The sequence below is a fragment of the Sinocyclocheilus rhinocerous genome, unplaced genomic scaffold (genome assembly GCF_001515625.1).
Source record: "Sinocyclocheilus rhinocerous isolate Xijiao unplaced genomic scaffold, SAMN03320098_v1.1 scaffold65, whole genome shotgun sequence".
Lineage (NCBI taxonomy): Eukaryota > Metazoa > Chordata > Actinopteri > Cypriniformes > Cyprinidae > Sinocyclocheilus > Sinocyclocheilus rhinocerous.
The window spans coordinates 361,773-377,752 of record NW_015662000.1 but is presented as its reverse complement, the minus strand read 5'-3'; the positions used below and the strand labels follow the sequence as shown (position 1 = coordinate 377,752).

The 15,980-nt window shown below is 36.5% G+C and overlaps 1 protein-coding gene across 1 annotated transcript in view; it reads right to left on the bottom strand.

The window, feature by feature from the left end:
- The window catches only part of LOC107727199 (semaphorin-5A-like), a 147,310-nt gene that overhangs the window by 74,397 nt on the left and 56,933 nt on the right, over positions 1–15,980 (bottom strand). Inside the window, exons 6-8 of the mRNA XM_016536991.1 lie at positions 15,602–15,752; positions 13,744–13,844; positions 1,533–1,631 (exon numbers count right to left, since the gene is read on the bottom strand). Coding sequence (XP_016392477.1) covers positions 1,533–1,631; positions 13,744–13,844; positions 15,602–15,752 — 351 coding nt within the window. The remainder of the gene's footprint in view (positions 1–1,532; positions 1,632–13,743; positions 13,845–15,601; positions 15,753–15,980) is intronic.

The window sequence follows — 15,980 nt, the reverse complement described above, 5'->3', positions numbered from 1 at the left end:
GGCATCAAAAACACGTTTGAAAAATCCAGTTAAAGCTTCTGTTATAATGACGCTCCTACCTTCCATATGCATCTGGTATCTGTTACCAGAAAAATGACAAGTGAATGGTTTTCGAATTGAGCAATACATCTCAAGCAGCAGTAAATTTTATCTATGCAGCTTGAAATGTCATGCCTTCAGTGACTAGCTTATTTTTGTACCAGGAAATCTGACATACTGCATTGTGCTCAACCCTATCGGTCTGTCCCGAAGGCGGATTAGATCCTGTGTGGCCTCTCTTGAATGCTTTTATCTTACATGCAGCTGACGGCCACAACACTTGTCCTGTGTAATCAATGTAAAGGGGGATTATCCTTGATGCTGGCTCGAAGAAAACCTGGCTGGAAGTGTCTTGGCTTCCTTCAGGACCCGGAGCCCATTTAGCTGGCAATAAAGTCAGGCGAATTTGCATGTTTGGCAAGGCGAAGCAGTCTTTTGAAGCGTCGGTGCCAGGGAGATACTTCTCCCCGAGCCAACGCCCGAACGGATGTGCCTTTTCATGGGTGCGAAGAAAGATGAAAGGCGTTTATTGATGGAACACCTTCTGACAAATAGCACTCGGAAGCCGTCGCAGATATGGACACGCTACCCATAATGCACATTAATGGAGAGGGTTGAAAGACGCCTCTTCAGGAGACCGGCAGCTGTGTTTGAGCAGCACTACAACCTCGATAGCCGCTTGTTTAAAGATGCGGCTTTACTGGCGGCGTTACAAGGACACGACGGAGACTTTTCGCTCATGCCTTCCTGGCTTCACTAAGTCCTTTCCTGCTGGCACGAGGTACTTATAATGGTAAATCCCTGGGGTGAATTAGCTTTGAGTCAATAATTCCTGCCATCCTTCAAAGAGCCACCGAGGAGATGATTGCCATAGTATGCGAATCGAATGTCATCATCATTATCAGGTTTGAGGAAAGGATAGAAGAGTAATCCAGTCATTCAAATTCAGGGATTCGAGCACAAGAGACTTACATGCATGAGTGAAAACTAGGAGATGTGAGGGGGAATAATGGGGGATGTCAGTAAATGTGCTTGGTGGAGATGTTTATCTTTCAATCAGCCGCATTGAGTGGCATTTATTGCGATAGGTGGCAAATATGCTGCAACCCATGCGTTGGAAAAATTCGTCAAAGATAAAGTGCAAACACTCGCACAACACCTGCATAACAAGTGTGAACTTTACACAAAGGACAAGAGACTTAGAGATACTACAAGTTCCCACTTTATTAGAAAAACAGGCCTTGTTTCTTATTGTTGTTGTTTTTTTGTCTAGATCTCAAGAAAGCTTCTTCTGAGGTGAAGCACGAACAAACGTTTATTGAAATAAACCACAGGCATTGGTTGAAATACCACATGCTATGCTACACAACCCACGCAGCGATGAAAATGTCAAAGGAGGTCAATGTGGGAGAGGGAACTTGGGACGAAGCTAGCATAACATCAGGTTAGGAAGCCAGTGCATTATATTAAGTGCATTGATGCGTTTACGTTACCGTGCGGTTGGTGCAAATTGGAGTGAATGCATTTGTCCCGCATGTAAACAGCCTGTCGCCGTTGACGAGTAGAACACGGATGTAATTCTGGCACTCCTCCTGTGAAAAGACATATGGGAAAATGTGTAAGCGGTAGCAAAAGTGTTGACTTTTAGCATTACAAATGCAAAATTGAGCCAACTCAGAAAAAGGTGTGCTGGCAAAATCATAACACACTATGAATAGAAAACACGCCTTTCTGTTAAAGGGGTATAGTTCACCCAAAAATGAAAATTCTGTCATTAATTACTCAGCCTCATGTCATTCTAAACCTGTAAGACCTTCGTTCATCTTCGGAACACAAATTAAGGTATTTTTGCTGAAATCCAAGAGTATTCTGACCCTGCATAGACACGTTCAAGGCCGAGAAAGGTAGTAAAGACATCATTAAAATAGTCCATGTGACATCAGTGGTTCAACCTTAATTTTATGAAGCTACGAGAATACTTTGTGCGCAAAGAAAACAAAAATAACAACTTTATTTAACAATTTCTTCTCTTCCGTGTCAGTCTTCGACTCGCATTCAGGACAGTACCACTTTATCACAAATATGTTAATTTGTGTTACGAAGATGAACAAAGGTTTTATGAGTTTGGAAAGACATGAGGGTGAGTAAATAATGACAGAATTTTCATTGTTGGGTGAACTAACCCTTTTAAAGCTAATAAAAAGTTTGTTTATTCTAAAACATTCATTTATAGAACCAGCCTGAAAACTGGAAAATTCACAGGATGACAGACACAAGGAGAATAAATGGGAACCAAACGAGGAGGCTAACGAGGGAGACACAGGTGGATCAACTTAAACTATAACGAGGTAACAAGATGGGAGGGGCAAGACAATAGGCAGGAGAGAGCACATGGCGACAGACAAACACAACACAAGCCATGTGCTCACAGAACACAGTCATCTGGTGGCCCTCCTGGGCACACCCGCTGCAGACTGCGACAATATATACATATATTTTTAACAGTTATATTAAAAATAAATATGCATACTTTTATAATATATTAAATTTATACAATACATATTTTAACAGTTATTTGAACAAAAGAAGTCCGGTTGTCAGATTTCTTTGGTAATTGAACTTAAATTGTTTCAAACAAAATCTTGACAAGCTTTTTTTCCATTAGCACTGACTATTTTTCCCAAGTGTAGAAATATTGTATGAATGAACGAGTGAAATCATAGTCATATTCATCAATAGGAAAATTCACCCTACATACATTTTCTAAATGGACGTTACTGATCGTATTGTCAACAATTCATCCGTGTATGTTTTAATAAAAAAAAAAACATGACGCTAATCTTCCAGTGAAATGACTGGCTTCTCTCTGAAAATGTATGTTGGAGTTTTCTAATCATTTAGTCTGTTTAAACTTTGACTTTTTTTTGATAATCCTTTACATTTAGATGTAAGTCCACAATTGCAACAACTGTATATAATTTGAAAAATCAAAACTCAAATCTTTTTCCATAGCTTTTAATTGATGCAGTGGCTTTTTTGTTGTTTATTCTTTGTTTGTTTGTGTTTATCTTATTGAGTATTGACCTATATTATGCACATCACATTGGCCAACAGCTGTTGTTTTAATTGTGCTCTACAAATAAAGTGACACTGACATTGACAATACAGATAAAAAGATTTGTCACTACTTCTATTTCATTGCAGATTTATGAGACCATTATTGTTTGATTTGAATGACGTTTTAACATGAAATCTTTCAAAATGTAATCTTTGTAAAAAAACAAAAGGAGGAAAGATGTAAACAGGTCTAAATACTTCTGTCTTTCTCCACTGTAGGTAGAAGCTATATTAGCAAAAATAGCTGTCTGTGGTGTTTCCAAAATGGTCACTGTGTGAACTGGCTTCTCTTAAAGGAACTTTGGCCAAATTCCAGAAATTCAAAGCATTTACAGTACAGAAGCTAGGTTGCATTTGTCTTCCAATCAGATTTTCTGCTATATTAGACCAGCTGCAGGACTTCTTGAACCGTAATGCCTCAGTTCGGTGTGTTTTTACAAGGCTTTTTGAGAATTTAGGAGCCAGTAAATCATGCTTGTCTGAAGTACTTGAAACCCTGTCGCCCCGTCTCGCTCTCTGTTGATTTAAAGGTGTTCCAAGGCAGTGCTTGAGGGGGTCAACTTTATTTGCTCATTAGAATGGCTGTTAACCCGTGAAGCCGTTCATTTCCCTGCACTAAGCGGAGTCCTGAAAAGAAAAGGATGATTTACATTTACTAATGCAATTTGGCTGGAGGGCAGTGCTTTGCTGTATGTGTAAATAAACGGAGATTTAATATGCCTACCACATCACGATGTGACATGTTTATGAAAACCCCTGACAGATGGCTACACTCCATAGTGTAATATAGTGGCTGCTATGCACTGTTTGCATTACAAACAATACTAAGTCGACAGAACACCATTCACTCCATCAAACACTTTCCTTTGTTCTTGAAACAACAGATTCAAGGAAACCAGATGCAGCGGTTGAAAGAGACAATTACTCATAGAATTCAATTAAAGATAATGTTTTGTAAAGTAGTACAAAAAAAAAAAAACCTTTCATATGGCTTTGTGATGTGTAAAACAACCAAACAGTCTTAAAAGGAATAGTTCACTTAAAAAAAAAGAAAAGAAATTATGTCCTTACTCACCCTCATGTTTTTCCATTCGTATGACTTTCTTTCTTCTTTGGAACACAAAAAAAGGATTTTGAAGAATCGTACTGGTCCTTCTTTAGAGGACTGAGGCTTTCAAGCTTCATAAAGTATCATAAAAGTGGTCCATACAAATCGCATGCTACATTTCAAATCTTCTGAAGCCATACGATAGATTTGTGAAATCATGAGAGAATTTAAACTTCATAAAGAACTTTTAAATTAATCGACTGATTCGGTTCACAGATCTGGTCTGAATGATTCAGAGTGATCGAGTTATGAGTGATCTCAAAAAGCTATCATTAGGGCTGGCCGAAAAAATGATAACGTTAATTATCGCGATATAATTTCCTGCGATAAAACGATAACAAGTGTTTGATAAATGTTCGATATAATGTTTATGCGCCAGAAGTAGAACGAAACACCGCTACTCATTTGAACCGCGCCACACGGACCATTGATCTGGTAAGTTTAAATTTCAAGCGGCAGCGCAGTGCGAGCTCACTAGAGCAAATGCGTTCACTCGCTGATGAGTCTCGGTCACACGCTGTGAGATCCATTGTGAAGTGCGCGAATTCAGCTAACAAAACAAATAACTTTGTGATTTTAAACTAGTTTAAAACCAGGGCCCGTATTCAAAACATCTTAAGGCTAAAAGTAGCTCATAACTCGCCGATTTAAGGAGAAAATGTTAAAAATAATGGGCGTCAATCCTAAATTTAGGACTCTTAAATTTTTGCTCTAAGAGTATTTCACAAAGCGTTTTAGCACTAAAATTAGCTCCTAAATCTGTGAAAGGTTAGGAGTCGTGAAGAGGACTCCTAAGTCACTAAGACCAAGCCACAAACTATTCCTAAAATGGCTGTTGTCGGCAATCTGCCTCTGAACGTAAACATTTTAGAAACATTTGATGATAATGACCTTTTAAAAAGGTATCACCTTTGGTTTTGGAGGTTACCCCAACTCCAAATTTTCCTTTGATTATATCCTTGATTTCATTAACCAGTGGGGCAAGAAGTAACAGCTGTTCTTGTGTCCAGTTTGTTTGTTTGTTTTTTCTTGTTGTTGTTTTTTTTTAACGTTTGCATGTCTTACTATCAGCCATGATTATTCTACTCTGTTAATTAAAAGGCTGTTTATATGCATATCCGCTAATTGTTTTTGAAAAGCATAGATGTAAGAGGCTGACAATTAGCTGAACATATACTTGTTTATTTAGTGACACTTATCCTGCATTTTTAAATCTTTAATTGAATGTGGCAATTCACTTTTTATTTTTATTTTTAAACCTTTATTTGAATACGGCAACATAATAGTGTGCTCTACAATATTTCTATGAATAAATCTCTGACAGAGACTATCAGCCAATCACTGTGTGCATAGTTAGTAAGCATGCTGACATCATCCATAGAAACGAGGTCAACCCCGCCTTACTCTTAGCTTAAGACTTCTCTCTATTCCTTAGCAAAAGTTTGTCTCAGCAGCTTTGTGAAAAGGTTTTAAGAGAAAACTCTTAGCTAAAAACTTTTACCTCTATTTAGGAGAACTCTTAGTGGTAAGATAAAATGTTTTGTGAATACGGGCCCAGATGAAATAGTGCTGACAAACAGCAGAAACACTGTGCGCAATGATACAGTCAGAAGACTTTTCAATCTACAAATCGCATTCATTTACCATGGATTTACTGTAGTAACACTAACTGCACCATGGTATTTTGGCAGAAATGTGGAAAAGGTTTTAAGAGAAAACTCTTAGCTAAAAACTTTTACCTCTATTTAGGAGAACTCTTAGTGGTAAGATAAAATGTTTTGTGAATACGGGCCCAGATGAAATAGTGCTGACAAACAGCAGAAACACTGTGCGCAATGATACAGTCAGAAGACTTTTCAATCTACAAATCGCATTCATTTACCATGGATTTACTGTAGTAACACTAACTGCACCATGGCATTTTGGCAGAAATGTGGGACAATCATAAGACATTTTATTATATTATTAATGTAGACATGAATTAAATGTATTAAAGGAGTAATGGAATATAATTCGAGTATTTTGTGATTAAGCTATATAGCATTTCTGTATTTATACTAAATGTATTTAGACTACTGTTTTTCATACAAATACCTAGAAATAATATGGTTACATTTTTACCATGGTATTTTAACTTTGGTTTAACTGTGGTTATAATGATCTAAATGTATGCTACTATGGAAGACCAATGGTTATTTTTAATAAAACTCAAACAATCCAAATAATTACATTTCACCATATAAAAATGAGGAAATAAAACGTTTAAATTTATCGTGATAATTACCAATATCGACTGATATGAAAATTTTTATCGTGATCATTTTTTCGCCCCACCCTAGCTATCATATCACTTCAAAACATCCGGAATACAGCATTTTAGTATAGTTTTTGGTGCTTTTGTGTACCTTCTGAAGCTTGAAATCTTTATTGTAATTGCATGGAAAAGAGCAACCAGCACATCATTCAAAATGCATCCTTCTGTGTTCCACTAAAGAAAAAAAAGTCTGGCACTTTTTTAGAACCAAATATTCTTTTTTTTGGAATGAACTATTATTTTAGAGATATTCTGAGCCACCACATGTGCAGTCGATACAGCAAGACTCCACAATTGCAAGCAACTTACGACAGCCTCCTCCTGTAATTCGGAAATTCAATCACATGTTGCTCAGAGTAATCCATCTTATTACGGGCTTCAGAACACGTTTCACAAGCGAATAAAAAAAAAACACTCATGGGGCCGTTCGCACAGGCTGAAACCACACGGGGGCCACTAGAAATACACCTTGGGGCTCGGCCCAGGCTGGAAGGATGGCCGGCAATCCCAAACACAGTCCCTGTACAGCTCCCATCTGACTTAAAATGGCTCAGCTGAGTGTAGCATACTATAAAGCAAAGGGGGACCCTCCGTCTCATGTTTGACAGAGCTGGAAGTGAAATATTATGGAGATTTAAGAAACATTTTGTTGCACAAATCTGATCTGATTCAATCAGCCTTCAAGAACACAAGGGAGTCAGTGCTGAAGTGCCATGAAAACGGCTCCATAGCAAAGTGGAAGAGACGTGGGAATGCCTGAGCAAGAGCGATGCCATAAATAATGGGTTAGCTATTTTAGGAGGGCGATTGCTTTCTTAAGTACAGGTAATATTTAAAATAACCTTCATTCAGGATGTGAATTACAGTGGGGTTTGAATTCAAATTTTGAAATTTGAAACAGAAATAATCTGAAACATTATAAATATCTTTACTGTCACTTTTGATCAACTTAATGCATTCTTGCTGAATCAAAGTATTAATTTACTTTTTCAAAAAAATCTTTCCAAGCTTTCCAAAATTAGCTAAAAAATGTATCCCCCAAAATATCCTTTTATAATTCTCACACTGTGTTCAATTTAACCCAAATATGAAATATTTGGAGAGTTTAAAAACACTCTCAGAAAGAAACGTACAAAAGATGTCACAGTGATTATGCAACTTTATATCCCTAAAGGGTGCATAAAAGTACAAATTAGCACATAAAAGGTACATATTAGTACCTTTTTTAAACGGTACTACCCCAGCGACAGTTTTTGTACTTTTCAGACGTGTTTGCATTGTTAACAATAACCATTTCCTTAAAAAGTGTTCATCGATCTATCCACCTTATTTTTAAATGCGGAAGTAGGCAAATGACAAGAAGAAAGTGCGGTAAAGAGTAAAACTGTTTGCTCTACAAAGCAGTGCATCCATAATTAAGATAATACATTAAAATAATATGGTAAGAAACACTAGTTTGCAATATCAAGCAACAAAACGAACTGTTTTGTACAGCTAAAATTAGCTAGAAGGATGACACCGGAAGCCAGGCACATTACATTTACAAATTACCGTTCTTATGGGAAAAATAAGGTAGTTTAAAATTGGCCTGGTTAAAAATAACCGTTTCCTTTTAAAAGTGAATTTAGATCATCATCTATCAGTAATTTTGACAGCTTACATTTTAGAAGAATGCAACCACAGGCACGCTTTGGGTATTCAATGAATTCTGCTCATTTCAACAAGCAGCACGTCAGGCAACAGTCAACAGATGACAAAGTACTGCATCTTGCTCAATTGGATTAATCGTGCGTTTTCATAATTACGATGCACTGAAGTGTGGAGATTTAAGGTGATCTCATCCTGCCCTGCAACTGTGGCTTGTAAATGAGTTTGAAACCTCATATATCACAGAAATCCTAGCCAAAAGTGATATTTTACCAAAACCCAATACATCTCCACTCATTATATATGTAAATGCGAAAAAATCCCAGCAGCATTTACTAGAGTATGTTGCTAAGTAGCCATTATCAGCCTGTAATTGGCATATAAGACCATGGTCCAAGCCTAGTCCCTTGTTAATCAGACATCTGATGGAGTTACAGTATACAGAGCACTGAAGGGGAGCTCATATGTTCATTACTTCATGAATTTAAATGGGCGAGTAACTGGAAGCAATTGAAACAGCACCCTCAGAAATTAGCACAAGTGTTCTGTTGATCAGTGCATGTAATTGTTTTAGTGACGGTGAGTAAGAGAGGTTAATGAAATACATTACTGACAATCTGTCTCTTTTACTTCAACTTTATATTGCGTACAAAAGGAAAGTTAATGATATAACATGTCGAAGTCAATATAACAGCTAAATGCTGTTAATATCACTTTTCCACAAACTCCTGCTCTTTAGAAAAGATGAAATCAAGAGCATCTTGATAAGTCTAATCGTGCACAGTTTATCCTCAAATGTGTATTTGAATCAGCTGTCTGCTAGTAGGTTTCTTATGTGGCAACTTGTTAGTAACTTTAACGCACACAACTGTTTCAAAAATTCATGTTTGAGGTATGTAACTGACTGCACAAGTTTTTCAAGTAATGTTAATCACAGACTCTGTTTTACTCAAAGAACGCTATTGTAAAAACCCATTGGAAAATTTCACAGACATGGCTCAAAGAACTACAAACTAAAACTGGTACTGAGTAAAATGATGATAAAATGTCATTCATATCAGTTTGAGGCCAAAATTACATTTATATTATCAATGAATTTCCTTTTTTTTTTTTTTACTTTTCAATTTATTTATTGTATCCTGATGTTTGAGAAATGTCAGTCAAGTGACAACTTGATTATTATTTTTTATTTATTTGTTAATTATTATATATATTTTTATTATATTATCAATTGACTGACATGAGATATGTCAGTCAATTGACAACTCAAATTATTTTTATTAATTTTTTATTTGTTTATTTTTATTTTATACAATTTATAATCTTAATGTATCAACTTAAATGACATCTCAGAATTAAACAATTTTTGAAAAGCAATAAAAATATCTGAAATATCTGATAAAATATCAAACGTTAATTCATTCATTTATTCATTCATTCATTCATTCATTTAAAAGTGTAACTTGATGTTTAATAATTTCATTCATTCATTTAAATTTATAATTTTTAATTGTATTTTTAAATGGTTAGCATTTCATTTTTGATATTTCAGAATTAAATCATATTTAAAAGTTAAAATATCTGAGCACACATAAAACTGGCTTGATATTGGCGAAAAAAAAAGCCTTCTGCAATGCCATACAATTCACACACATTTGCACAGAATATCAGTTTACGAATAGTAGCAAAGTGAGGGTTTAATTTGTGAATATTAATCAAATAATGTGACTTAAATGGTCTAAGAATATTACCTACCAACATCAATACTTGCTAATTAATATTCATGAGTTCACAATATCACTCACAATTCCGGTGCCCCTGAATAAAACATACACAAGATAAAATGAGCAAAAGATCCAGAGTCACGGCTGAAGAAAATCAGCACGCAACCAGCTGACATGATAAAATCATCGATCACGGTAATGGCTCTATTTCTGCTGAACCAAACGCACTGGTGCATGTGTGTAAGTACAGCAGAGAGTTGAATTGCGCTCGTGGGCATATCCCCTTAGAGCAAACGGCTAAACACCGGTTTAAATCACAATGATTACCATATTTGCTGCGGGAGTGAATGTAAATGCCAGGTCCTGGCCAGTATGTTTGAAACGAGACAGCTGTCATGAGCTGAGGAGCTATACTGCTGTGTTAAATAGAGAGTAAGTGAGCGGCAGTGCATGTGTGCTGAATAGACACAGCAGGCTGGCTGTGGTGCAGAGGACATACAGGTTTAACCTGAGGCGATCGGTCAACAAGCCACTTGGATAAGACGCCACCTCACAGCGCCTCCGCTCATTTCCTTCGAGCTTCCCAAAAGGAAACCAGACTATCCTGAGCAGCCAGACCTCATTCAGTTCAATTAGAGTTAAATATTCAATAATGACACAGTGTTAAACTTATACATATGCATCAGGAATAAAGACGCCAATTGCTCTGTTGCATATTAACAACTGATTTAAATTTACTCTCGCAAAACGGCTGAATAGAGGCGCACTGGGGAAACAGGCTCCAGCGTTCATTTGTCAAGCTTGAAATACAATGAAGTGACTACAATGCATTTATTCAGGCAATTAATCAGTGGCGCTAGGAGTACTGCTACTGTACAATATGCAAAATGCTCAAGGGAGAGCAGACTTGACAGAGGAAAATCGGCTGAGCAAGGTGGACTCTGGGTAGACTGAGACCATAAAGACTGAACAATAGAGCTGCTCTTCCTCAAGCACCTCTGTCATTTGACCAATGAGAGAAGAGATGTATTGTTTAGTCCATCTGGGCTTCAGAATCCCATTGATATAAGAAACTACAAGAGGCCAGTATCTATATTTTCTTCAGATTAAAGGTCGCTACCAAAAGTGCCAATATCACGTTTTTACATATGGAATAAAAAACAAAAATAAAAAAGGTAAATGTGACTTTTTATCTCACAGTTCTGACTTTTTGTGACATATAAATTCAGAATTCTGAGATGCAAACTCGTTGCAAGTTTACAGCTCACAATTCTGTGTTTATATCCTGCAATTCTGCTAGAGAATAAAAAAAGGTGATTGCGACTTTTTAACTCACAATTCTGACTTTATCTTGCAATTGCAATCTCAATTCTCGAGAACTGTCAGAATTGTGAAATAATAAAGTGACAATTACCTATTTTTTTTTATCCCATGGCAGAAACAGCTTCCACAGGAGGCAGTATGTTTAATGTACAGTATATTAAATTAAATAACTTTTCTTTGAAATAAATTTGTACCACGCAAAGTGACCGTTTCTCCAAAGCTGCTGATGCAGTGTAGAAGCACAAATAAGCAACTCAATTCATATTTACTTGTAAATTACGTATCATTACTAAAGCATTGGATTACCATAATTCAACATTCAGCATGTTTCTGTTTACCATGATAGTAGCAGGCGTATAGAACTGACATTTATCATGATATCCTATGCAAATAAATTTGAAACCTATACATGGTTTCATGTGTTTCTTTAACACTTTTCCATGTGGGGATAAAAAAAGCTGTTTTCTTTCCTTTAATAAATTATTTCTTTAGTTTTTATTAGAATTTTTAGTTTATAATTAGAGTCACTTTTTAAGCCTTTCAGTTTTATATATTGATTAATATAAAACATTGTAAGCAAATATTAAAAAGAATGTAGCAATTCTCAGCCTTAGTATTTAAATTAGTTGGATACTGATTTCAGTGACTTCCATTCAGGCAGCTCACAGGGAGCCTGAGACTAAATCCAGTGCAGACTAGTCCATCAGAAGTTTGTCTATCAACAAGCAGGTCTACATAGTTAAATCCCATCTAAAAACCTGCTTTCCTCATCTCTCTTGTGGACTACAGCCTGACAGAACAACAACAACGTTAAACAGAGGACAAGCATTAGGAGACATCATCTGGACCTGTCAGCCAGTTTTCAAACTCACTATCCCAACATCAACCACTCCTTTATTTCGTTGTGTCTATCACTTCGTGACCTCTTTCTTTTTTCTATTATGAAGATTTCTAAGAAAATTAAACTAGTCTGAGACATTCACTTTTCATTAAAGTATATCTGACCTGCCCAACCTTCCAAAGGGGTCTCTTTCAGCAAACTCTGCAGATCTGAATCTGCTTTTCATTATTGTGAAGGGACCTGAAGGAAACTGAAGTCATGATAAATTATGATACCAAACTTCATTCTGGATCAATAGACGCTAACCTTTATCCCCAAAAAAACTGTTCAATCTAGAGTCTCCCACACAGAGAACTGCTCCATCTGATTTTAATATATCTGCAAAAATGTCAACAATTCTGTGTTTTTCTGTCAATATGGGGTGCTGTGTGTACATTAATGAGGAAAAAAAATTAACTTAAATGATTTTAGCAAATGGCTACAATATAACAAAGAGTGAAAAATTTAAGGGGGTCTGAATACTTTCCGTACCCACTGTATACTTAATAAACATACACGGTACACACACATATATTATGTAGACAAAAACGTTTATTTTGGATGAGATTAATCGCGATTAATCTATATATACTGTATATGCGTGTGTGTGTGTGTGTGTGTGTAAACATATATATTAATATATTGTGATTGGAAAATTAAAAGGAGCTGACAGTAATAGAGGGGGAAATTATTTTTACTACATGTGGTAATAAAAATAAAATGAATAAAAATTACAGCTAAAGAAATGTTCAGTGCAGAAGGGCTTGCCAAAATAATAAAATACAAGCATTTTAATTTGCCTTTACTATGTATTATAAAGACATTTTTAGTTGGCATCAGCTATTTGAATTTAGAAGTCATTTTTACATACTTGCATATACAGTAGGAGACACAAATTACACCCGTTTTGTACAAAGGCCCATGAAATATAACCGCCCTGCCCATGCCCATATAATGATTGCATACTATACATCTACTATAGTGCTGCCACATTTATCCTGCCATTAAAAGGCTTTTAATGCTTCACAACACTGTGCTCTTAAACACTAGCGGAGGTGTTGCAGACACGTGATGGGTCACTCTGCGGGTTTATTTTTCCCATTGCTGATGCATCATTCCTACAGAAAGCTCTATTCTGTGAGATCAATGAAGGATAAAAGCAGTACTTTTTAGGTCATTTCCTTCTCAGGTCTCTGGACTTCTTGCTCATTGCACCATATTGCCAGAATCATTCATATTATCCCCTCGCCTGTGATCTCACCGGTCTTCCTGAAAGTTGTTGTGTAAGGAGAGAAGAAGAACTCTAAATATGAATAAACCATATTAAACCAAAACCTCATAAAAACTCAAAAGGGAACAACATTTATGCAGTACTGTCATTTTTACCCCAGATCAAAGTCGTGAATGCTTAAAAACACAAACAACCTACAAGTACTCATATAGACCGCAATGGAACTGGGCCTCGGGTCAAGCTAAATTGGGAGGCTCCCCTCAAAACATCTCATCAGAGAATTTCTCTTTTCAGAGAAACCTTCAGCAAAGTCAGCCGTAGAAGTGACAAAGGGCATAAAAAGACCAAAAAGAAAAGTACACACAAGACTCCGTGCTGTGAGGCAAGTGAAGGAATTCTATTACGGAGGAAAGGATTGGCTGGAGAGCAATGGTAGGGCTCATCTTTGTGATGCCGGTTCCCTGTGAGCAGGTCAGAACAAAAGGCATCTCAAAAGTTGTCTGGTCTGTTTGCTCTTTTCCCCAGGAGGTCAGTCTTTTTGAGGAGACCCCATGATGTTGAAGCTGTTAAACAGCCAGTGTTTGGCTCTTTTAAAGGCCTCAAAAGAGTCCATCGGGAAAGACTTCAAATAAATGTTCAAACATGTCAATGCTTGGATGGTTATTTACAGGGTTATAAGATGTTCGATGTAATAGGAGAGGGAAAGTAAATTGTCTGCTGCAGCTATTACAGGACAGCGGTTACTCCTGGGTAATTATGTTTGAAACTTGTTAAGGGAACAAGATATGCAGGTCTTCATTCAGGTCCATTTGGCTTCTAAACTAGGCTCATTAATAAGATTTGATAGTTCTGGCTTTTATAGAAGTAAAACATCTAAAGCGGCATTCACACTGACAATAATTCACAACAACAAAATCACCTAAAGTCATTCATTTTTAATTATTTTTTAAAATTTAGTTTAAAACTCGTGCCAAGTTGTAAGAAATGTACGCTTAGTATTCATGTTGGTTTTATATGGTTTTGTAAAGTTTATACTTATAATTTAAAGGTTTTTCATGTTTTAACCAAGTAAAAATTAATAACATTTTTCTTATACCGTAAACACATGTGAGCAAAAACATCTTAATTATTATTTCAAAAAAACATTTAAAAACATTTTTCAACGTATTAAATTTTTAAAAATATAATTAATTATTAATTCTTAAATAATTTTCTACATATTTAATTACATTAATGTATTGCATTATTGTATTGTATTACTGTATTATTGCAATATTTTACAACCTGACTTAACACTGCCTTGTTATAAAAAGGTAAAAAAATATAAAATATAAAATAATATTGCTATATTAAATAAATATCCATCTGTCCATTCTCTAAACCACTTCTCCTATGTTTGTTTTCAGGGATGCTGGAGCAAAACATATAAAATATGAAAACTGCTGATATATTAAAATATATTTTAAGACATTTAAGACAGTAATGAGGGTCTTCTCTGACATTCCTTGTTCTTTTTTTTCTTTCATGTTGGTTGCAACACATGGTTTTGGTTTAATGGACAAAAATGGTAAAATAAAATAAAATAAAATAAAATAAAATAAAATAAAATGCTTCATTGCTTCTTCTTCTTCTTTTTTTGGAAATAATAATTTTTTTAATAAGGCTTTTTTTCCATCCCAGAGAATGATCTGCCACCTTATAAAGCACACAGACACAACAATTTCCAATGATTAATCACAGTGAGTATAACCAGCACTTAAGACTCTCTAATCCTTATCAGCCTCATCATATTTATTAGTGAACATAATTTTTAATTTCCAATTCAAAGCCAGTATCAGAGACTCAAAGAACATGTTTGTTTTTCCAGAATTGAAACATTCAATTTAGCACAGACATCAGGCTATACAAATAAGAGCTGTTAATAGTTCCCTATCGATACTTCACTCGTACTGCGTCGCTACACGCTTATGGGGAAAAACTCCTTTTTCTCCCGAGGACTGAAGACTTATTCAATCACGCAGTGTAACTGCACGGCCATTGGTTCGTGCAGTGATTATAAAATGATTCAATGGCTTGGCAGCGGTGCTGTCGCCTATGGCGGTGAAGCCCGCCCGAGCCCGCCAGAATGGGCGGGGCCACCTGGCTATATAAGTGGGCATTTCGCCATAGGATTTCAGATCAATTCTCCTTCAGCGACGACGATCTTCCCTTCGCTGACCTTCAGGACTTGAAGACGCTCGCCATAGAAACGCCTCACTGCAGATAGAAGCTGCCATCTCTTCTGCGCCCTCTCGCCACTCCGCCTGCTCTTCGAGCTGCTCAGCGACCAGCGCAGACGCCAGCTCGTCCCCTGCTGCCATCCAGCAAGCCTAAAAAAAGCAAATTTCTCTCTAAAAGAGCACCGACGTTGTTTCAAATGCCGCGCCATTATTGCACGCCGTGCAGTATTGCACTGCACGATGGTGCTGGCCACTCAGAGTACGTTTCCTGCTTAGGTAAGCCCCACGCGGAAGCTGCTCTGACCGAGATGGATTGTTCACATTGTGTGAACATGAGTCTCGCCACTCTGCGCGCTCGGATCGCTTTCTTTTTAGAGA